The sequence below is a fragment of the Festucalex cinctus genome, chromosome 6 (genome assembly GCF_051991245.1).
Source record: "Festucalex cinctus isolate MCC-2025b chromosome 6, RoL_Fcin_1.0, whole genome shotgun sequence".
Taxonomy (NCBI): domain Eukaryota; kingdom Metazoa; phylum Chordata; class Actinopteri; order Syngnathiformes; family Syngnathidae; genus Festucalex; species Festucalex cinctus.
The window spans coordinates 25,542,223-25,564,394 of NC_135416.1; the positions used below are offsets into that span (position 1 = coordinate 25,542,223).

The 22,172-nt window shown below is 44.5% G+C and overlaps 2 protein-coding genes across 5 annotated transcripts in view; both read right to left on the reverse strand.

The window, feature by feature from the left end:
- The window catches only part of LOC144020796 (nuclear pore membrane glycoprotein 210-like), a 128,209-nt gene that overhangs the window by 33,261 nt on the left and 72,776 nt on the right, over window positions 1-22,172 (reverse strand). For all 4 annotated transcript variants that reach the window (XR_013283972.1, XM_077524598.1, XM_077524597.1 and 1 more), the window contains 7 exons: window positions 17,897-18,072; window positions 14,077-14,297; window positions 13,859-13,995; window positions 13,026-13,122; window positions 9,360-9,506; window positions 1,859-2,109; window positions 1,541-1,769 (listed from right to left, as the gene is read on the reverse strand). Coding sequence is in view for 3 of the 4 variants with exons in the window: in XM_077524598.1 (XP_077380724.1) it covers window positions 1,541-1,769; window positions 1,859-2,109; window positions 9,360-9,506; window positions 13,026-13,122; window positions 13,859-13,995; window positions 14,077-14,297; window positions 17,897-18,072 (1,258 nt within the window). In the remaining variant the exon portion in view is untranslated. The remainder of the gene's footprint in view (window positions 1-1,540; window positions 1,770-1,858; window positions 2,110-9,359; window positions 9,507-13,025; window positions 13,123-13,858; window positions 13,996-14,076; window positions 14,298-17,896; window positions 18,073-22,172) is intronic.
- LOC144020284 (uncharacterized) lies at window positions 10,462-12,550 on the reverse strand. Its single transcript, XM_077523596.1, has 6 exons — window positions 11,779-12,550; window positions 11,594-11,640; window positions 11,459-11,500; window positions 11,351-11,384; window positions 11,017-11,241; window positions 10,462-10,490 (listed from the first exon to the last, which is right to left on the reverse strand). Exons 1-6 carry the CDS (start codon window positions 11,903-11,905, stop codon window positions 10,462-10,464), a joined length of 504 nt encoding a protein of 167 aa, XP_077379722.1. The 5' UTR covers window positions 11,906-12,550.

Sequence of the window (22,172 nt, forward strand, 5' to 3'; positions counted from 1 at the left end):
CCAAAGGGGTCGGGTGCAGAGTAGGCTGGGTGGATCCCCAGCTACGGAAGTTGGCTCTTGGGACATGGAATGTCACCTCTCTGGCAGGGAAGGAGCCCGAGCTGGTGAGTGAGGTCGAGAAGTTCCGACTAGATATAGTCGGACTCGCCTCCACACACAGCTTGGGCTCTGGTATCAATCCTCTCGAGAGGGATTGGACTCTCTTCCACTCTGGAGTTGCCCATGGTGAGAGGCGCAGAGCAGGTGTGGGCATACTTATTGCTCCCCGGCTCGGCTCTGTACGTTGGGGTTCACCCCGGTAGACGAGAGGGTAGCCTCCCTCCGCCTTCGGGTGGTGGGACGGGTCCTGACTGTTGTTTGTGCATATGCACCAAAGAGCAGTTCAGAGTACCCACCCTTTTTAGAGTCCTTGGAGGGTGTGCTGAAGAGCGCTCCCCCTCATTCTGCTGCGGGACTTCAACGCTCACGTGAACAATGACAGTGAGACCTGGAGGGGCGTGATTGGGAGGAACGGCCCCCTCAAATCGGAACCCGAGCGGTGTTCTGTTATTGGACTTCTGTGCTCGTCACGGACTGTCCATAACGAACACCATGTTCAAACATAAGGGTGTCCATATGTGCACTTGGCACCGGACACCCTTGGCCGCAGTTCGATGATCGACTTTGTAGTCGTGTCATCGGATTTGCGGCCGCATGTTTTGGACACTTGGGTGAAGAGATGGGCTGAGAAGTCAACTGATCACCACCTGGTGGTGTGTTGGCTCCGATGATGGAGGAAGATGCCGGTCCGACCTGGCAGACCCAAACGTATTGTGAGTGTCTGCTGGGAACATCTGGCGGAATCCCCTGTCAGAAAGAGTTTCAACACCCACCTCCGGCAGAGCTTCTCCCTTGTCCTGGGGGAGGCGGGGGACATTGGGAATGGCCCATTGGACAATGGGCCATTATCCGCGCCTTCATTGTTGAGGCGGCCGATCGGAGCTGTGGCCGTAAGGTGATCGGTGCCTGTCGCAGCAGCAATCCTCGGACCCACTGGTGGACACCAGCAGTAAGGGATGCCATCAAGCTGAAAAAGGAGTCCTATTGTGGCTTTTTGGCCTGTGGGACTCCGGAAACAGCTGACAGGTACCGGCTGGCCAAGCGGAACGCGGCTTCGGCGGTTGCTGCCGCAAAAACTCGGACATTGGAGGAGTTCGGTGAGGCCATGGACACTTGCAATCTTTCATTTTGTGTGTGGTGAACTAATCTAACATGTAAATTCCACTTTTTGAACCAAATTATTTAAATAAATGGACTTTTCCTCTAAGACTTATTTGCAAACTTAAAAGTTAAAATACCGTGCATGTTGTCTCAGTATTTCCGAACATTTTCGACCTCTGGGGAACAAATGCAACTGCATGTAACATTTGACATCACAACAACATTTGGTCATTCAGAGGCAGCACAAGCAGCGGGGGAAGCAGAAACCCATGTCATCTCTAATGAATTTCAGAATTTGCTTATGCGTGTCAGACAGGAATCAAAACAAAGTCAGGCTTACCATGAACCCACACAGGATGACCTAGTTGTATGTCTCCACTAGGCTCACCCTGGTATGCCAAAGTGACCGGGATGATGAGATTCTGACCCGTGGAGGCGCTGTAGATGGCAATGGAAGCAGAGCCAGCTACTCGCACATCTGAAAGCCTGATGGTGTACTTTGTGAAACTCGGGAAGTCGCGTTGTGCCTCAATCTCTTGAATACCAATGACGGGAGAACTGGAGATCACCTAAGACACAGAAAGATATCTCACTAAAAGATTTTTCCTTACACAAACCAGGCATCATTATTTTTCTGAAATATGTCATTGCCCCTGACCTCCATGTCTGCTAGGGCAGAAACTGGACCGAAGACTGTGAGCTCCACAGATGGTTTGACGTTTGAGAGCGTCAAAGCAGGCAGGTCGGTGTACAGGCCGGGCTCTATTCTTACTGTGGCGCTGACCTGCTCCCCAGAGAAGGTGCTACCCTCTAGGCCAGCCTTCACCAGCAGGCTGGTCATGGGACTGTTCAGTTCTTCGGCCTGATACACTTCCATTGGCTGCAAGGTCAGGGAGCACGTGTACAAGCCTGTTGCAATGGCAAAAAGACAACAGGAGACTGAGGCTGACAGAATGAGAAGAAGCAACACTTGTTAGTGTAAGTCCTTCTGTTCCTTAAGCTCTTGGAGTGAACAAATTATACAAGCAGGCGTCAAAATGAATAAAAATAAAAAAAGCTGAGTGCCTGAGCGTTATTAATTCTCATAGATGGAGTCAGTTTTATCTAATACATAAGCAAGTGAGTTACTGTTTGACAGAGGGGGTGTAAATGTCATTCACCATTCGTCTACCGTGAATAATTCTCAGGTTAATAAGTTAGGAACTTTTACTCAGAAGTTTGCAATTTAGTTGCATTAGGTCTGAGGCTTTTCTTAAGGTGGTAGTTGTTGGCTGGCTAACGTTGACGTTAGCAAGCTGTGCGGGCTAGCTAGTTGATTACTACAGAGCTGAGTAGTAAACAAAACAAATACATGCAGTACAACACACTGGTGTATTTGGGAAGTAATGGGAGGGAAGCACGCTTTGCCTCTCCAAACATTCACACTCTAAGTGTGTAGTGCAAGGGACCCTCTGAGCGCATTTCCAAACACGCTCAATATTACAGCCAAAGTCAACTTGCATGGCATTGTCAAAAGCAAGGTAACAGAAAAACAAACAATGAACACGTCAGACAGGTATTAGTTGAGCCCCAAGATGTTACATGGGAGGTTCTTAGCTTAACATTATTCAACACACCAATAAATGGGCTGAGCTTAAGACAGAACCAGCGGGACAGATTTCTACTCTAAAGCGTCCTCTGTTGTTGCTTTGGCTGCAGGAAGTAGATCATTTGGTTCAGCAATAAACCTGAAAGCTAACACTACAAAGTACACAGTCAACAACACTGAGTGAATTTGGGTTAGTCATACAATATGTACTTACTGTATACATATACATATAGACAAAATGATTTTTATTTTTTTTCTTATTCCTCACAAGGGTGGTGCAGGAGCCTATCTCAGGGGGCTTTGGGCAGTAGGTACACCCTGGACTGTAGGGTTGCCAACTGTCCCGTGTTATCCGGGACACCCCGTATTTTGGGCTAAATTGTTATGTCCCGTACAAGACCTCAAAAGTCCCGTAAAACAATTCTCAATTTTTACACGAAATGCAGCAAACGGCATCTTTGCCATTTTTGGACCACGGCTGCTTCCGTAGGTTGACAAGTGACAAGGAAGTTGCTTGTAGCCAATAAAATGAGTCGCTGGGTGTGACGTGAAGTAACTTCCTTTCACGTTTGGCTTAGATTGACAGCTAAAGTTAGCCAATGACAATCAGGATGGGGGGTGGGGGCGGTCAGACGCAGCTCCTTTGACATACAAATCTACTTCCGCGGTAGCCAGAACGTGCTCACCCCCCTGCCGAATAACCGCGGACGTCATATTTATGTAGCAAGCTGGGTCTGCCGTTGCCTTTTTGTGGATTAAAAAAAAAAGTGATGCGCACAACTAAAGACATTGTTGAATGCGTACAACCCTTCTTACTCGGCTCGATGGAAAGATATTGAGGCTAGCACATCAGAGGGTGTCCCAATTCAAGCTATAATTGGGGATAAGGATTTGAGAAAACATATTAAAGAGGGTGAAAACCCATGGTTGGAAGTGTCACTTAAGATATGGTTTGGATTGCTAGCCAAGGGTCAGTTGCTAAACGATTATGAACAGTTTACCGGAGAAATGAAAAGCATTTTTGATCACCCGGTGCGAGGCAAGGAAGCGGTTGGCCAGTTGCTGGATTTATGTCAAGGTAGCCACTCTGTCTCTCAATACGCGTCATCTTTCCAGGTTCTGGCAGCCAGTAGTGGGTGGGGGGACTCTGAGCTACAAACAATTTTTCAAAAGGGGCTCGGTGGGGAGATAAAAGATGAGTTGGCTGTACGGGAAGAATGTAACTAACTGAATGGCCTTATTACATTAGCTACTCGGATAGACAATCGGCTCAGGGAGAGATGGCGGGAGAAGATGATCAACCTGGCTCATCGCTCACCGACCTTCTCACCGTCCAGCTCAACCGTCATGGGGAACCCCACCGCCTCATCTGTCACTGCTCCCGAACTCCTGTTCAGCACGACATCTCGCGAAGAGCCCATGGAGTTGGGCAGGGCTCGACTCACCCCTGTTGAACGACAGTGACGCATGAGGAACTGACTGTGCCTGTACTGCGGCCAGGGGGGCCACTTCCTGGCAAGCTGCCCAGAGTTGCCAAAAGGGGCTCACCAGTAGGAAGGGAGGCACTGGTGAGCCGAATATCTTCCCCTTCTTCCTCCCAAGTACATGTTCCAGGTATGATTCACACATCACTATGCTCATTACCTGTCCAGGTGCTGATAGACTCAGGAGCCGATGACAATTTCATAGACATTGACTACGTTAAAAACCACAATCTCTCCCTGACTTCACTGACCTCCCCCAAGAAGGTTCTTGCAGTTGACGGAAGGCTTCTAGAAAGGGTTACACACCGGACCACACCCATTAATCTCTCTCTAGTAACCAACATGAAGTAATTGAGTTCTATGTGATTTCCTCCCCACTCAACACCGCAATTCTAGGGATTCCCTGGTTGAAACTACATAACCCCCACGTAGACTGGTCCACAGATACTATATGGAACTGGAGCAACTATTGCCATGCCCACTGTCTAAAGTCAGCTCTATCCGCCAGGGGCCCTAGCTCTTCCCCCTCCTAAAAAGATATCGACCTTAGTAATGTCCACAGAGAATACCACGATTTAGAGGCGGTTTTCAGTAAAGACTTGGCGTGCCCCCCCCCCCCCCCCCCCCCCATAGACCCTATGACTGTGGTATAGAATTGCTCCCTGGGGCTCCACTCCCAACACACAGACTATACAACCTGACCAAACCCGAACGGGAAGCAATGGAAAAATACATTACCGAATCACTAGCTGCAGGACTTATAAGACCCTCCTCTTCTCCATTAGGCGCAGGGTTTTTCTTTGTGGAAAAGGACAAAACTCTGCGCCCTTGCATTGACTACACTGGCTTAAACACCATCACAGTTAAGAACAGGTACCCTCTGCGGCTCCTGGACGCGGCATTCAGCCCCCTCCACGATGCAATGGTGTTCACCAAATTGGACCTCCGAAACGCCTACCACCTGGTGAGGATACGTGACGGCGACGAATGGAAAACTGCCTTCAATACACATTTGCGACATTTTGAATACTTGGCCATGCCCTTTGGGCTCACAAACGCTCCAGCAACATTCCAGTCATTTGTGAATGATGTACTTAGAGACTTGCTAGATAAGAATGTTTTTGCATACCTAGACGATATTCTCATCTTTTCTCGATTACATGAGGAGCATGTGGGTCACGTAAGACGTCCTTGGGAGGTTACTAGAAAACAAGTTGTATGTTAAAGCTGAGAAATGCGAATTCCATGTTTCCACTGTTAAGTTCCTGGGCTATGTGATAGAAAAGGTGGCGACTCAGGGCCGACCCCACCAAAATCGAAGCGGTCAAAGAGTGGCCTGTGCCTGCCAATCGGAAGCAGCTACGTTTCCTTGGGTTCGCTAATTTCTATAGAAGATTCATCCGTAACTATAGTAGCATAGCGGCTCCTCTCATGCATTTGACCCGGAACAAACTTCCCTTCGTGTGGTCCACTGATGCTCAATGTGCTTTTAACCGGCTGAGAGAACTCTTTGTAAATGCCCCTGTTCTCGCCCACCCAGATCCCGAGCAGCAGTTCGTGGTAGAGGTGGATGCGTCTGATTCAGGAGTGGGGGCCGTCCTCTCTCAGAACCTGCCTGCAGACCAAAAACTACACCCCTGTGCTTACTTCCGTCGGCTTTCCCCACTGTCATGGTTCTGTTTTTTCTCTTTTCTCTCTCACTGCAGTTCCGGAGTGTGGCAGGAGGCGGCGCCAACATCGCAGGCAGAGGCCTGCTCCCACACCTGGGGCTCATCAGCCTGATGAGTCAACCGCTTATTTAACCAGCCCCTCCTTTGGTTCTGTGCTGGAAGATTCACTAGCCGCCGTACCTGCTACGTTTGCTTGTCTCCTCCTGCAACACCCTTTGGTAATCAAGTTCCTGTTCTCCGGCTTGTAGTGGTTTTTGTTTCCCATTCTACCAGTCTAGTAAGGTGACCCTTTCTGTTGCTACTTTGGTCTCTAGTGTTTCCCTGAAAAAGGTGTTTTATGTTGCTACTTTGCGCTTTAGTGTTTTCTCGTCCCTGAACAAGGTGTTTTTTGTTGCTACTTTGTTTTCTAGAACTTTTCCCTGAGCAAGGTGATTTTCTGTTGATACTTTTGTGAACAATAAACTGTGGACTTTGTCTCTCTCTCTGCATCCTGGGTCCTGGCCTTGCTTTGCCTCACAGCACCATAACACAGAGGATTGGGTAGAGGTGATGTACAATATATATGGGATGGAAATTTTACATTTGAGACAGCAGGTGGACAAATTTGAAATAAATTGGAAACAATGGAAAGACTATACAGGAGTAATAAGATGGGATTTTGTTTGATCTTAACGGGAAACCCCAGTGTTTGGCTACAGAAGTTAAAATGTTGTGGTGTTAAATGTTCTACTGTTTTTTGTATTGTATTTAATTTTAATCTTATTGTTTAAATTCCCTCAGGGGTATTGGATTTAGTGAACTTGTGTAACACTGTGGATAAGGAAAAATTGGTTAGCATATTAAATTAGAGGGAAATGAGAACACTGGTGTTCGAGGAAAGGATAAGTTTTAAAATAAGTAAAAAAAAAAAAGGTAATTATTAGGTATATAAACAGAATACATTTGAAGCCTTTCACCTAATTTGTTACATTTTTGGGGGGAATATTGTGTGTAAAAAAAGAAAAAAACTATCTCTATGTATATTTTGTCAGTTGAAATGCTTGTATGTTCAATAAAGAAACAGTTGCAAAAAAATAATAAATGTGATGCAAAGCGACGCATTGCAATGGCAACACGTCTCCTCCAGGCTGACACAGTTGACATCACTGGAATTCCTGTGAGTCCTCACGTTATATCGTTCACACGATCACATGTTCAAGTGAGTGGGAAAACTTTTATTTTAATCAGTCAAGCCACACACACAACACATGCATGCGCAATTTGTAGAACATCCCACACAGTGATGCTGTTACGTTTGGGGTGTGATTGTGGACCCAAATGCGAGGAAGCAGGGTGAGGCGGCAGAGAGGTCCAAACGGGATTTTAATGAACAAAAAGCTTGCGTTGCCACACCTACCAATAAGTATGAAATGTGTGGGAGAAACTCTAAATGCACATTTCATTAGTAAGAATGTGAATATAAATTTTCTTTCGTAATATATTTTTCCAGCTGCTACGCCAAGATTGGTCGGCATCATCATTTTGTCAGAACCATTAACAATGAAATTAAAGCAAAGTACACAAGAAAAAACAATCGCAGTGAAATATAAACCTAACTTCTGCAAGTCACCACAACACTACACATTATTATTATTATTATTTATTATTATTATTATTATTATTATTATTATTATCATCTAGCCACTTAAGCAGTATAAGCCGCTACAACAAATGCAGGTGACGATGCCTGATGCTTGTGATTGGCTGACAGGTGCCGTGCTTAGTAACATTGCCGTTTTAGCTGATCTAGGACCTGTAGAGTGCAGTTTGCTGTGTTAAGCGCTGATTACAAACTTGCCAGCAAACTAAATTCTCGCAGTATTTGTTTATAAATAGTACGAGAATACATCTTGTATTGCTCCTGCTGATACGTTCGGAGAAGACGTATTAAGATCGGCGTTTAGAGTGAGTGTAGGCGACATGAAGCTGTGACGAAACCAGGAAGTGCCTCTCTCTCTCTCTCTCTCTCTCTCTCTCTCTCTCTCTCTCTCTCTCTCTCTCTCTCTCGCTTTTTTTTTTAAATTATTATTAGTTGTCTCTCTACCTTGCAAGATCTCCAAATACAACGTCACACCCAGCGTCATTTTATTGGCTACGAGCAACTTCCTTGTCACTTGTCAACCTACGGTTGCTGTGGTCCAAAAATAAATATGCCGTTTGCTGCATTTAGTGAATGAATTGAGAATGATTTTACGGGACTTATGCGGTCCCGTACGGGACATAACAATTTAGCCCAGAATACGAGGCGTCCCGGCTAATACGAGACAGTTGGCAACCCTAATCTCGATACTCTCTAGTCTCGATAATGTATTGGCCTTGTTTTATGTGGTCTTGACGACCCCACCATATCAACATGGCAGCTTTTATGGGTGCTGTTAAATACACTCCTTGGACCACATAGATAGAGCTTATAGCCTGTAAACATTCAAATGGAATAATTACAGCACAAGTTACCCGGGATTTACACCGGTTGCGTGTGCGGTGCGTCTTGACTGCGTGCTCCGGACGCGTCAATTTTTTAGCCAACTCACACCGGCTCCGCACAGCTGCGGTCTGGCAGCTCCGTCGCCGACCACTTCCCGCCGTGTCTCGCGTGACCGCGCGATCAGGTGGCATTAAAAACAACGACAAACACACAGACAGTCTGTGCTCAACAGAGAAGCAGAAAGAGAGGTGGACTTTTATTTTGTGGCTTTCCACCTCCAATATAAACCACTCCTCGTCCATGTTCGCTGGTGTCTAAACCGTGAATGAGCACCTCGCCCGTTAACGCCAGGCCCGGCTACGCTCACATCACGTTTTGCTAACGTGCTTGCAAAATAGGAGCTGGTGAGTGTTTTACTGCGATTCGCTGGCAACCAGTCCAGGGTGTCCCCTGCCTACTGCCCAGAGCTAGCTGAGATGGGCGCCAGCACCCCCCGCGACCCTTGTGAGGAATAAGCGGACAAGAAAATGGATGGATGGATGGATGAATGTTTTATTTTGTTGTTTGTTTTTGTTGAATGTTTTATTATTTTGAAACTGCGTCAGTCTTCCTGTCCCGCTCGATGTGTTTTGTGCTAGCTTGCCATTTGACGGAGGCCGACCGATGCGACATCCAGCAAAAATAGAAAATAGGTCTATCCTTTCGGAAGGGCTGCGGCACGCCGCAGCTGAGACGCAGTCGACACGCAACTCACATGCAAGCGGTGTAAATTGCACCATTCGAATGAATGGAATCTAATTGGTTGTGTCGCCGGAACGCACCGCAGCTGCACCGCAGCCACATCCGGTGTAAATCCCGGGTTACGTTCAAGACAACCTTGTTCTACATAGCCATGATGTCAAAGCTATCAAACACAGAATTATGTCCCCATGTCAATGTGAACTCATACATACCATTGCTGGAATTAAAGCTGACGTGTGTCTCAATGACACTGCTTGCAGGGAAATGAACAGCTTTATCGGTAAAGCTGATGTGGCAAGTGACAGAGGTTTCTGGCTGCAGTTGTGCAATGGCTTCTATCTGGATTGAGGAGCAGATTCCTGCAGGATACATTACATTGGCATAAGATTAGGGTAGTGGTGTCCAAACTACGGCCCGGGGGCCATTTGCGGCCCGCCGTCCATTTTTCAGTGGCCCGCGACATATGCTAAAAATGGCATTTGACTCAGTTCAAATAAAATAAAACAAAAATGTTTGGAGATGGTCAAAGTAAGAAGGGAGGGTATCGAAAAACAGTTGCTATTAAAGGTTATTTTAGTTTACTAAAACTAATGAAAAAACTAAAATAAAATAAAAAACAATATTATTACCGAAACAAAATAAAAACGAAAATTCTTTTTAAAAAATGAAAACTAACTGAAACTACATTTTATGTTTATAAAACTAACTAAAACTAACTATAATAATTATAGCAAATGTCCTTCGTTTTAGTCTTTGGTAATTAATTTAATGCATGAGCCTTTGGGGATGATTTTAAACGTGATTTTTTTTTTTCTTTAGTAGATTTATTTTGATATCAACCGGAATAATGACTTTTGAAAGTATGTCACACAGAAGTGACGTCATCTAGCAGCAGCCAATAGAAAAGCACCTTCACATGACGTTGCTCCCATGCTGTTTCTTAAGTATTGCGCACAAATAATAGACATAAAAAAAACCCTAATACTAATACTGAAACTAAAAAACTAAACTAAAATTAAGCATTTTTTAAAGAACTAAACTAATCAAAACTAACTAAAATGAAAAATTCCAAAACTATACTATATATAAACCCTACTGCCATATTACAAATAAATTGGTTTATATACTGTAGCATTGTTCTAAATATGCAAAAGCACAAATAAATTATTTGTACAATTTTTAGGACTAAACACAAATTCTCTTCATAACATTATGTGGCCCTTGCATTCTTCTGAGTTTCTCTATGTGGCCCTCAAATGAAAAAGTTTGGACACCCCTTGATTAGGGCTACGATAAACACTGTAGTTATATAAATTAGATGACAAATGGAAAGGTGGAAGAAGCTGTGTGGAAAGCATTTGGGTGAGTGATTTAATAAACTTCACTGTTAACTCTTTGACTGCCAGCCATTTTCGGAAAAGGTAACCCATACTGCCAGCTGATTTACAGAATTTTACCGATCTTTCAAGCTCCACAGAAAATGTGTTAGGACTATGGAAACGCGGATACTACCAAATGAAAGATTGAAGTCTCATCTTTCATCTAAAAAAAAAAGTTTGTTTCTACCTTATTCAGATCTTCAGTAATCAACAATAGAAAACAGCTTCGTTTCACCCAAATCCTCTATTTTCTTCCAAAATACGGAGAAATCAAGCTTTTTGTGAAACGATGTTATTTCATGCACTCTAGTGAATTTGGCACTTTTTTTTTGCATGAGTGATTCTACAAACACCTAAACTTCTATAAAACACTACCCCAACAATAAAAACAAATTTTTGATTGCAAAATAACAGTTTATTTACATGCAACAGTAGCAATCCAAACAAACAATTTGGAAAACTCTTTGCAAACTATTTACACGTGCGCAACACTTTTTGTCAGTCTGCTTCTGCATGGACTGATTTGCGTAGAGGTTGGTATGATGAACGATGTGCTGGAGAAGTTCATCCGTGATGAAGAGCTCCAGGATGTCAGCTGGCAGGTGGGAATTCAGCTCTGCTGCAGCATCCCTTGGTCCTGGTTTTGCAGAAAAGGGGAAGATGGTTGGCTGCCAGCCAACTTCATCAACTTCAAGCCAGCCAGAATCTTTGGGATCTGCAAATATACATGTCAATATCATATATTATTTTAGAGCACTGTGATGCAATGCGTGTGTGTGTGTGTGTGTGTGTGTGTGTGTGTGTGTGTGTGTGTGTATGTTTACCTTTTTTTCTTGGATGTATTGGTTGATGCACATTCTGTAAATTATAGAAGATGTTTACCATCAAATATTTTATTAGTGCTGTGGAGAATCTTTTTTTTTTCTTTTTACCTTTGTTCTGCTCACTGTGAGAAGGGTCACTTTGAGTAGGAGCTGAAAGAAACATATACAATTACAATACTATCGAAAGACTTAACTTTTATTGTTGCGGTGTATTGAAAACGTTTTTTTTTTGTTTTTTTTTACCTTTCCTTGTCGTAGAACCAGCGGTCGGACGTTGCTGTGAGCACGATCTATAAAATATACATTCACGTTTGTATAGGTAATAGATGTTTTAGTGTATATCATCACATTTACACACGCTGCTAGCAGATCGCCGAAAAGTTAGGAAGGTAATCTTACTAGCAATCTCTTAGCATGTTAGCGCTTACCTTCACGTTCTTTGGAAGACTGTCCAAGACTGTCTTGCATCGGACCCATAGTAGTCGTCATCGTCCGATGAAACGTCATCTGTGCAGACGTGCTCGGTTGTGCACCACTTTTCTCCGGTGTTAGCATCGCTAGCCGGTGGGGCCTTAGGACGTTATTAGCATCGCTAGCCGGTGGGGCCTTAGGACGTGGTCGAAACGGCCGCGTCACCGCTTCAACTATGACTTAACCCCGTCATCACTGTGCTCTTGAGCACTGGTCGATGCTTTTGAGCTTTGAAAATAAGGATCAAGCGTGAGCTGCTTGCCATCTGTAGCCTTTTTTGACTCCCTTAGCCAAGTTAGCCATTGTCTCCCCCTCAACACTCTAGCTCAGCCTCTTCTTCTACTGTTGTCTCCTACCCGATCTTGTCCAAAAGACTCATCACAGCCATCTAGTGGCCAGGAATACCCATTATAGTAACCCGATCGGCTTGATACTTGGATCACAGCTGCCCAAGGCTTTCCTCCACCCGTTTCCATAAAAAAACATAGTAGACGTCAATTAACGTCTATGGCGGCCAATCCTAGGATTATACTGAACGTTTTTAAACGTTTATGGCGGTCAAAGAGTTAAATGTAGTTTGAATTGAAACTTTAGGCTAACACACTAAACAGAGTGAGTCTGTTTTTCACTTTAATAAGTACGAGGGCTACGAGGCTCTAAGTGGAGTTTTGTGTATAAAACCAGGGGACATTGGATTATGACACAAATGGTTCAGTCGCGTGGGAGACATTGTCAAAAGTGTATTTCTTTTAACAAACAAAGTCTGGTCTAATGTTTTAAAGCTGCTGAACGCTTAAAATTGAATTTCAAATCGATACTACCACTTCTGTCCGAAAAATGAAACTGCACACCCTCTACTTCACAAACACACTGCAAACATGTCACATGTAGACAGACAGAGGGTGGGAAATTCAAATACAAATCCTGTCCCAAAAACTATTAGCCAGATGCCAGAGTACCCATAGTGAACAGCTATGGTGTTAATCTACTAATTAGAAGATGCTTCAGTCATAAATGGTCAAATTAAAAGGCTATTGTAAAGACATTTGGGGTAAATTGTTACATTGTGCAACTTTAATTCATCCTTCAAATATATTACTTGTGGAGAAACATTTCGAAGATCCCCAATTTTAATTCTTAGGTAGTAAAGTTTTGTGATTATCATAGTGACTATAGGTTGACTAAAGTTGAGTCATTTCAGTACCAATGAGGTTGGTTCCTTGTCCTCTGGTTGTGAGTAAGACATCAGTCTTGCCATCTTGTGCCATTGCAACTGTCTTTGTAGCTGATTCCACCACAATCTAACATTCACGGAGAAAAACAAAATACAATTCACATGCTAGAACAGATAAAATCACAACCTGCTCAATTTTGTGCAAATTTAAATAAATGTGTAGCTTAATTACATATAAAATAACAGTTATCTGTACAAATATGCAGGTTACATTCAGCTCAAGGGAGATACATTGGATGGACTAAATTCTGCGATACACTCCAATAACATAAGTACAGTACTGGTAATTCATCTTCTCTCCAGTTCATCATCTTGTCTTGCGCCCAAATTTGACACAATCTAGTTCTGGCAGGTGATGATAGACACACTGTATTTACTAATCAGCGGTTCCTGACCTTCTGTGTCTTGTGTACCCACAAATCTTTTTGTTATACCATGAGTAACCCCACTCATACAATATGATATACATATACATACAATAAAGAGTAGAACGTCATACAACTGACTACTAAATGAAAGTCCTTTTATTTTTGTCTCCTAACTATGGTATTCTACTTTTTTTTATGTCTATGTCCTAAATTGTTCAGGGTCGATTCAAGGGAGAAGCAATATCTAGAAAAGGAAAGGGGGGTAACATGGGAAAGCAACAAACAACATAAGATAATTACATCGCGATCATACAAAACTATGAATGCCATGTGAACACATTTTATAATAACAGTTAATTTAGCATTAGGCATAGGTATCAGTGAATTATACCAGTAACATTAATAATCTCAGGCTATCAAGCCAACATACTGTACCTCTCTGAATGCTTTTACAACACCAGGTATCTCATAGTACACAGTTGCGACCCCATTGTCTCTGGCCACAGCTGCACCAGTTTTGGAGTCTATCTGGAGCACAGCATCGGCTGAGGAGCTCCAAGTACCATGGCCTCCTGCAGAGAAGAGTGGATTTACAAGATGAGATGACCAACTAAAACTCTTCTCATGATTTTGACATATTCCAAGTCTTTCACCATCTTGACTGGTCAGCTGAGCAGTAAAGCAAATGACGTCTCCCACCACCAGCGTCTGGGCCTCTGCTGGCTGGATGGCATGTGCCACAGGAAGTGGAATGTAGTCTGCCATAACAGTGTGATCACGGTCGTGCACAGACAGCAGTGTGAGGCCTGCGTTGACCATCCTCACTGTCAAAGTATGGTTACCTTGCCCAGGAATGACCTGCACCAGATCATCCCTGATAAAGAAACAATACAAATAAAATAAAATTAACGGGGAGGGGGGGGGAGATCCCTGAAAATGTAAATTAGGAAATAGTTAAAGGGATTACACCACGGTATTATAACCCTTCCAAAAGTTAACTAGAGGCATATAATGATTAAATCTTACCTTTCACACTATGGCGATGTAATTTTGCATGAAATATTAGGTGTTTTGCTGGTCATTTTTGTAACGCGGAAGTTCAGTAAAACCCCGCCTCTCCCCATGTGATTGCCGTGCCCCCTGCGAGCCAACTGCAGTCTGCTGTTGGAGCGCTGCGTTTGAGCACTCATCTGAATGGCCATGCAACATGACACAAGCCAATTTTTCAATAAACGTTTGAAACAAAACGGCTCTTTGCCGCAATAAATCGTCGAGAGGGAAGAAGAGAGAGAAAAGAAGAAGGAGGGAACAAAAAACCTGAGGTGGTTTCGAACCGGGGACTTTCTGCTTGCAGAGCAAGTATATTAATCACTATTCGTTCAGTTAGTTTCAACACTGCAAAATATTTACTTATAGTTTACACAAGTGTCAGCCAGAACTCTTCAGGGATCTTAAAGGGGCGGTCTGCCGGTTTCACTCAGGTAAATGCACTTTTTAAATACAGGATTTAAACAAACAAACTACTTCTCAATTGATAGATATGGACTTTTCATAATGTGTGTGGGTGATTTTGTCCTAAACCCACATCCCCCAGCCTGTATTTTGCCATTTTGTGTTTGTTTTGTAAACAGCGGGCCGTTTCTGTGGAAAGACAGTGTTTACACCCCTCCAGCCAATCGCAGAGCGGGGGGGGTGGCGTGTCGCAAATGGGCTGGGTGAACATGTCGGCTGCGTGACGTCACTCCCCCGGCAATTTGAAAGCACGCACGGATTATTATTATTTTTTTCACTGTCGATCTCTCGCTCCATCCTACCCTCACTCGTGAACAAGACCCCAAGATACTTAACTCCTCCACTTGGGGCAGGATCTCATCCCCGACCTGGAGAGGACACGCCACCCTTTTCCGACTGAGGACCATGGTCTCGGATTTGGAGGTGCTGATTTTCATCCCAACCGCTTCACACTCGGCTGTGAACCGCTCCAGTGAGAGTTGGAGATCCCGGCTTGATGAAGCCAACAGCACCACATCATCTGCAAAAAGCAGAGATACAATGCTGAGGCCACCAAACCGGACCCCCTCAACTCCTCAGCTGCGCCTAGAAATTCTGTCCATAAAAATTATGAACAAAATCGGTGACAAAGGGCAGCCTTGGCGGAGTCCAACCCTCACTGGAAACGAGACGACTTACTGCCGGCAATGCGGACCAAACTCTGGCAACGGTCGTACAGGGACCGAACAGCCCGCATCAGGGGGCCCGGTACCCCGTACTCCCGAAGCACCCCCCACAGGACTCCCCGAGGGACACGGTCGAACGCCTTCTCCAAATCCACAAAACACATGTGGACAGGTTGAACGAACTCCCATGCACCCTCGAGGATCCTGCTGAGGGTGTAGAGCTGGTCCACTGTTCCACGGCCAGGACCAAAACCACACTGCTCCTCCTGAATCCGAGATTCAACTTCCCGACGGACCCTCCTCTCCAATACCCCTGAATAGACCTTACCAGGGAGGCTGAGGAGTGTGATCCCTCTGTAGTTGGAACACACCCTCCGGTCCCCCTTCTTAAAAAGGGGGACCATCACCCCAGTCTGCTAATCCAGAGGCACTGTCCCCAATGTCCACGCGATGCTGTAGAGGCGTGTCAACCACGACAGCCCCACAACATCCAGAGTCTTTAGGAACTCCGGGCGGATCTCATCCACCACCGGGGCCCTGCCACCGAGGAGCTTTCCAACCACCTCAGTGACTTCGACCCCAGAGATAGGAGAGCCCACCTGAGAGTCCCCAGACTCTGCTTCCTCAAAGGAAGACGTGTCGGTGGTATTGAGGAGGTCTTCGAAGTATTCCTCCCACCGATTCACAACGTCCCGAGTAGAGGTCAGCAGCACCCATCTCCACTATACACAGTGTTAATGGTGCACTGCTTTCCTCTCCTGAGACACCGGATGGTGGACCAGAATTTCCTCGAACCCGTCCGGAAGTCGTTTTCCATGGCCTCACCGAACTCCTCCCATGTCCGAGTTTTTGCCTCAGCAACCGCCAAAGCCGCGTTCCGCTTGGCCAGCCGCTACCTGTCAGCTGCCTCCGGAGTCCCACAGGTAAAAAAGGCCCGATAGGACTCCTTCTTCACCTTGACGGCATCCCTTACCGCTGGTGTCCACCAGCGGGTTCGAGGATTGCCGCCGCGACAGGCATTGACCACCTTATGGCCACAGCTCCGATCGGCCGCCTCAACAATGGAGGCGCGGAACATGGCCCATTCGGACTCAATGTCCCCCGTCTCCCCCAGGACAAGGGAGAAGCTCTGCCGGAGGTGGGCGTTGAAACTCTTTCTGACAGGGGATTCCGCCAGACGTTCCCAGCAGACCCTCACGTTTGGGTCTGCCAGGTCGGACCGGCATCTTCTCCTGCCATCGGAGCCAACACACCACCAGGTGGTGATCAGTTGACAGCTCCGCCCCTCTCTTCACCCGAGTGTCCAAAACATGCGGCCGCAAATCCGATGACACGACTACAAAGTCGATCATCGAACTGCAGCCTAGGGTGTCCTGGTGCCAAGTGCACCCAAGGGACACCCTTATGTTTGAACATGGTGTTCGTTATGGACAGTCCGTGACGAGCACAGAAGTCCAATAACAGAACACCGCTCGGGTTCCGATCGGGGGGGCCGTTCCTCCCAATCACGCCCCTCCAGGTCTCACTGTCATTGCCCACGTGAGCGTTGAAGTCCCCCAGCAGGACGAGGGAGTCCCCAGGGGGAGCACTCTCCAGAACACCCTCCAAGGACTCCAAAAACGGTGGGTACTCTGAACTGCTGTTTGGTGCATATGCACAAACAACAGTCAGGACCCGTCCCCCCACCCGAAGGCGGAGGGAGGCTACCCTCTCGGGGTGAACCCCAACGTACAGGCGCTGAGCCGGGGGGCAATAAGTATGCCCACACCTGCTCTGCGCCTCTCACCATGGGCAACTCCAGAGTGGAAGAGAGTCCAATCCCTCTCGAGAGGACTGGTACCAGAGCCCAAGCCGTGTGTGGGGGTGAGTCCGACTATGTTGAGTCGGAACTTCTCGGCCTCACACACCAGCTCGGGCTCCTTACCTGCCAGAGAGGTGACATTCCATGTCCCAAGAGCCAACTTCTGTAGTTGGGGATCGGTCCGCCAAGGTGTTTGGGAGGCATTAACTTCCTTCTTGACTATTGTTGAAAGTGACAATTCAACTGAATTTATAGAATTAATTAAGAATTTCATTACAATTCAATTTTGACCTATGCATCAATCACATTAAGTTATTAAGCATAATTACACTTGTAAAGTCATCATGAAACAATTGTGTTAATTATCTAAGGTTGTTGGCAGTTGGCCTGGTACGTAAGACTCATCAAGTCAAACACGTTTCAGTGGCTTGTGGCTCTGGCACAACACTCGCCAGTGAATAGAGGTGAGGCTGGAGAAGTAGAGTGGAGACTGACCTGTTAGTAGAGAAGGTGAGATGGCTTTTGGAGCTGTGCAGGAGCTCTCCAGTGCTGGTGTGAAAATGAACAGTCAAGGTGAGGACTAAGCCCAAAGGGAAGTATTTCACATTCTCCCCGGTGTACGTATACAACGCTGGACTGGTGCTGAAGCGCACATAGGACACAGGCACCACCTGAGGGATGAGGATGGTGGATGAGGAGGGGTTGTGTTGACTTCAGGGACAATATCACCTCAAGATTTTGCGCAACTGTTTTTACACAGCAGACAGTATAGTGGATGTAAGAGGTTGTGCCATTGTGAGTGGATGATGAAGGTGGGGGAAGAATGGAGACAGGCTTGGCCTATCACGTATAGAAACAACCTTGACTATAACCATGGATGCACACACACAGATGACTGGAACATTAAAATACATTAAAGATTCCATCTCTGTTTAAAGGGCAGAGGAATGAAATATGAACTAAGGCAATTACAGTTACTATACATTTCTTGTTTCTGATAGGAAAAGGGAGGTTTCAATTTGAGGGAGGTATTTATTCGTACATGTGGATGGCAACTCACTGGGCCAAGGTGTCTAGCATGAGGGATGGCCACTCTCTGAGGAATCAATACACTTGCTCTTATGTAGCCTATGGACTCTATGCATAAATAGCCGTGACGTATTTTCGGGAAAATTTATGAGCGCACCTCCCTTTCCGGTAGTGGCGATTGCCATTTGTTTTCCTTCAGAGAACCTTGGAGTATATTTTCGTCATTTTTTCTTATGAATGTGGTTGCGTGCATTTGTCAAGGCATCGAAGAAGAGGCGAGACGACAGTATATCGCGCAATCACTGCTGTGTGCGCAGATAGACAGGATTAACTCTGCCTTGTTTTCTCCCCTCTTATGCTAATGCTGACCACTGGAGACACTTTGTGATAACTTGTTAAAATCGGCAGGGATAACTACTCGATTGCACAAGGGCGCCGATTGTTAACAGCGGAACCAGAGCTGTATTTTGGAAGTTAAACTTTGTTCATTGCCTGTATGTATATTCCCAGGCTGCCATTTTATTGTATTAAAAACATGAAATATTTATGAGTCATTATTATTTAACTCTGACAACGCTGTCGGATTTCCATAGTAAGCACGTTTCAGCATGTCACCATGGGCTGACATGAAAAAAATAAACATCAAGGAAAGGCATTACATCTGATTCAAAATATTGACGACGTCGGTGAAAAGACGTGGTGAAGAGGAGGCTACAGACCAGAGAGGGTTGGTTGGTTTATTGAACGTATTAACACAGTACAAAATATAAGTTGAAGTTAAAATAAAAAATTGAAGAAAGAAAATAATTCATTAATGTCATAAATTACAGGAGTAGGAAGAAGAGCATATAACTGCAATAATTGATCTAGTCCTACTCCCTATTCTATCATGTTAATGTACTAATAAAGTATTCTTATCTAATAACGTTTCATTAAAATAAAAAAATAAAAATAAAAAAAATAGAAATGGAACAATAAAAATCTTAGATGTCATGACCAGTTAGCCGGCAGGTTCCATCTGAAGATTCAACACCTCACCTATACACGTCTGACTGGAGAGGGGGGCGTAGGATATTTTGTGGACCTGTAGAGGAGCTACAATACATAATTTACATTAAAAAAAAAAAATAAAAATAAAAAAAAACCTTTCCTTGTACTTCCGTGTAGTAATCATTTTAAGCAATTGCGTCATTGCCAGAGCTTAAACCGTCAAAATTACGATTCTGGGAGATCTAATTAGTAGTTTTAAAATTCTGATAGACACAGTGTTATAGCAAGAAGCGGCCTCTGTTCTTTTTGAGTGGGCGAAGGATTTAGGATTGGAGTTTTCCATCACTTTAACAGTGTCTTCTGCTGAAGTCTGCCTGCACCGGAAGGGCGGGTGCGCTCGTCCGGCGAATGCGGAAGTGAATTGTGCATATAGTCCATTTGTATGCATTAGGGATGTAATGAAAATTTGTCCCCAAAAATGGTCCAAAAGTGATACAGAAATACCACAGATGAAACAGGATGTGATGATGAGAGAAAAACATTTCACAATCACAGGAGATCTGCGTTTGGCCATTGGCGAGAAGGCCGCCGAGGATTGCCTCTTTTGGCGGCTGAAGAAATGCCATCAGTAGAAAATGTTGAAATGAGATTAAATGTCTGATAGATTAACTTCTGAATTTGAAAGTGATTCTCTTAAGTACCATTGCATGTGTTAGGCTGACATAAGGTTTGTGGTCTACTAACCAATTGCCCTCACATTTATTGATGTCATTGCATCTCCCAAATCTAGATTTGTAGCTCCGTGGCTGTGACTGGCAAATGTGGTGGCTAACTTAATCATGGCCTCCACATAGGCAAATAAGCTACAATTCTGACAAATATTGTTATCATGAGAAGAGAACAAGTAGTAATTAGAAGATATGCCAACCCAGTGTTATACTATTGTTAAATGCAGTTATGAAACACCGAAATGCTGTAAATAATTGGTGTTACTAGGGCTGGGACGTTTGGCAATACATCACGATAGTTGTTCACACGATCCGCAGTATCGATTTTCCCCCTGAATTTCTAAAACAGAGGGATGAAATTGAAAATGCATGCCAATATCACTTTCCTGATTAAAACAAACAAACAATGAGTTTATGAGTGAAAAATGGGCCAATCCTGGCAGGATGATCCCTTTTTTAAATACACATTTTAAGGTTACTGCGATTGGCTGGCAACCAGTCCAGGGTGTACGCCGCCTACTGCCCATAGCCAGGTGAGATAGGCTCCAGCACCCCCCGCGACCCTTGTGAGGAATAAGCGATCAGGAAAATAGTTGGATGGATGGATGGATTTTAAGGTTAATAACTTTAATATTAAAGTATCACCCAATATTGCAATATGTATCAGATCGCCACCAAGGTATCGGGATCCAGATTGTATCCCAGCCCTATGTGCTACAGTACACTTTTCATTCAAATTTTGCTGGAGACTTGTTTTAAGAGCATGTCGAGAGATAAAGCCACACAAAATTAATTAACGGTAATGTTATTGCATACGTCCGCCAAGAGAAGGGGCCTCTGAGAATAAAAGTACATTAAAATGAGGAAGACATCACTCGGAAGGAACCAGTGTTTTAAGTGGATCGGAACGCACCGGTACGGAGCTCTGGCACTTCTAAAAATCTCCCTTGAGCGTTCTGGTACTTCTCAGTGTGCAAAGAACGTACTGACACAGTCTGTCAGCATTCCGGCACGCTTGAAAATAAATATTTTGATCCCAAAATGCTGTTCCGCCGATGGTCGTTCGTCCACTGACTTACATATAATATCACAGAGCGCATGACGACTCCAGTTGTGATATATATATCTGTCCTGCACGAGAGAAGCGTGCTTGCGTCATTCAACATACTAGCCTAGCGAGCCCGATATGTTTTTTTTTTTTCCTAGCTCGATGCTCGACCCCAAAGGATGTGTACAACCAAAGCGTGTGTTCTTGGGTTAAGAAAATGTTAAGAAAAGCAAACTGTGCTCTCTCTCTCTCTCTCTCTCTCTCTCTCTCTCTCTCTCTCTATATATATATATATATATATATATATATATATACATATATATATATATATATATATATATATATATATATATATATATATGTATGTATGTATTAGGGGTGTGCCAAAAAATTGATGAACCGGAGTCCTCAGAACTGGGAGGCGGACGTGCTAACCACTCGGCTCACGAACTTAATTGGTTCCCAGAGAGTGTGTGTAAGCCGAAAAGTTCTTCTTCCGAACATTTATTTCCCATAAGAAACCATTAAAATGAGAATAATCCATTCCCAGGTCCCTATAAAACATAATTTTCTACTAAATAAGCCTTAAAACTACACAAAAATATACCTTATTTTATGTATAATAAATGTGCTATTGTATTGTAATTAAAGAAATAAATTGTACTGTATAATAAAGTCGTTTTATTTTACTTTGTGATGGTAGTTCTTAAGGATAGTAGCAATGGTAGACTTACTTCATTCGCGAGCGTTTCACCGCGTAGAGTGTTTATGGAACGGTTGTCGCTCATTCGTACTTTCGTGCTCACCGGAGCGGAGGAGGTGTGTCCCTTGGTGAACAAGGAAGTGGAGCACTTTAGCGAGTCAACAAAAAGTGAGCACCGCCAACTACTTTCACCTCTTTCCTGGGACTAAACAGCCGTGGCACGATTTTCTCCTTTTTTGAGGTACGTGATGGCACTTTCGCTTTTTTTAGTGG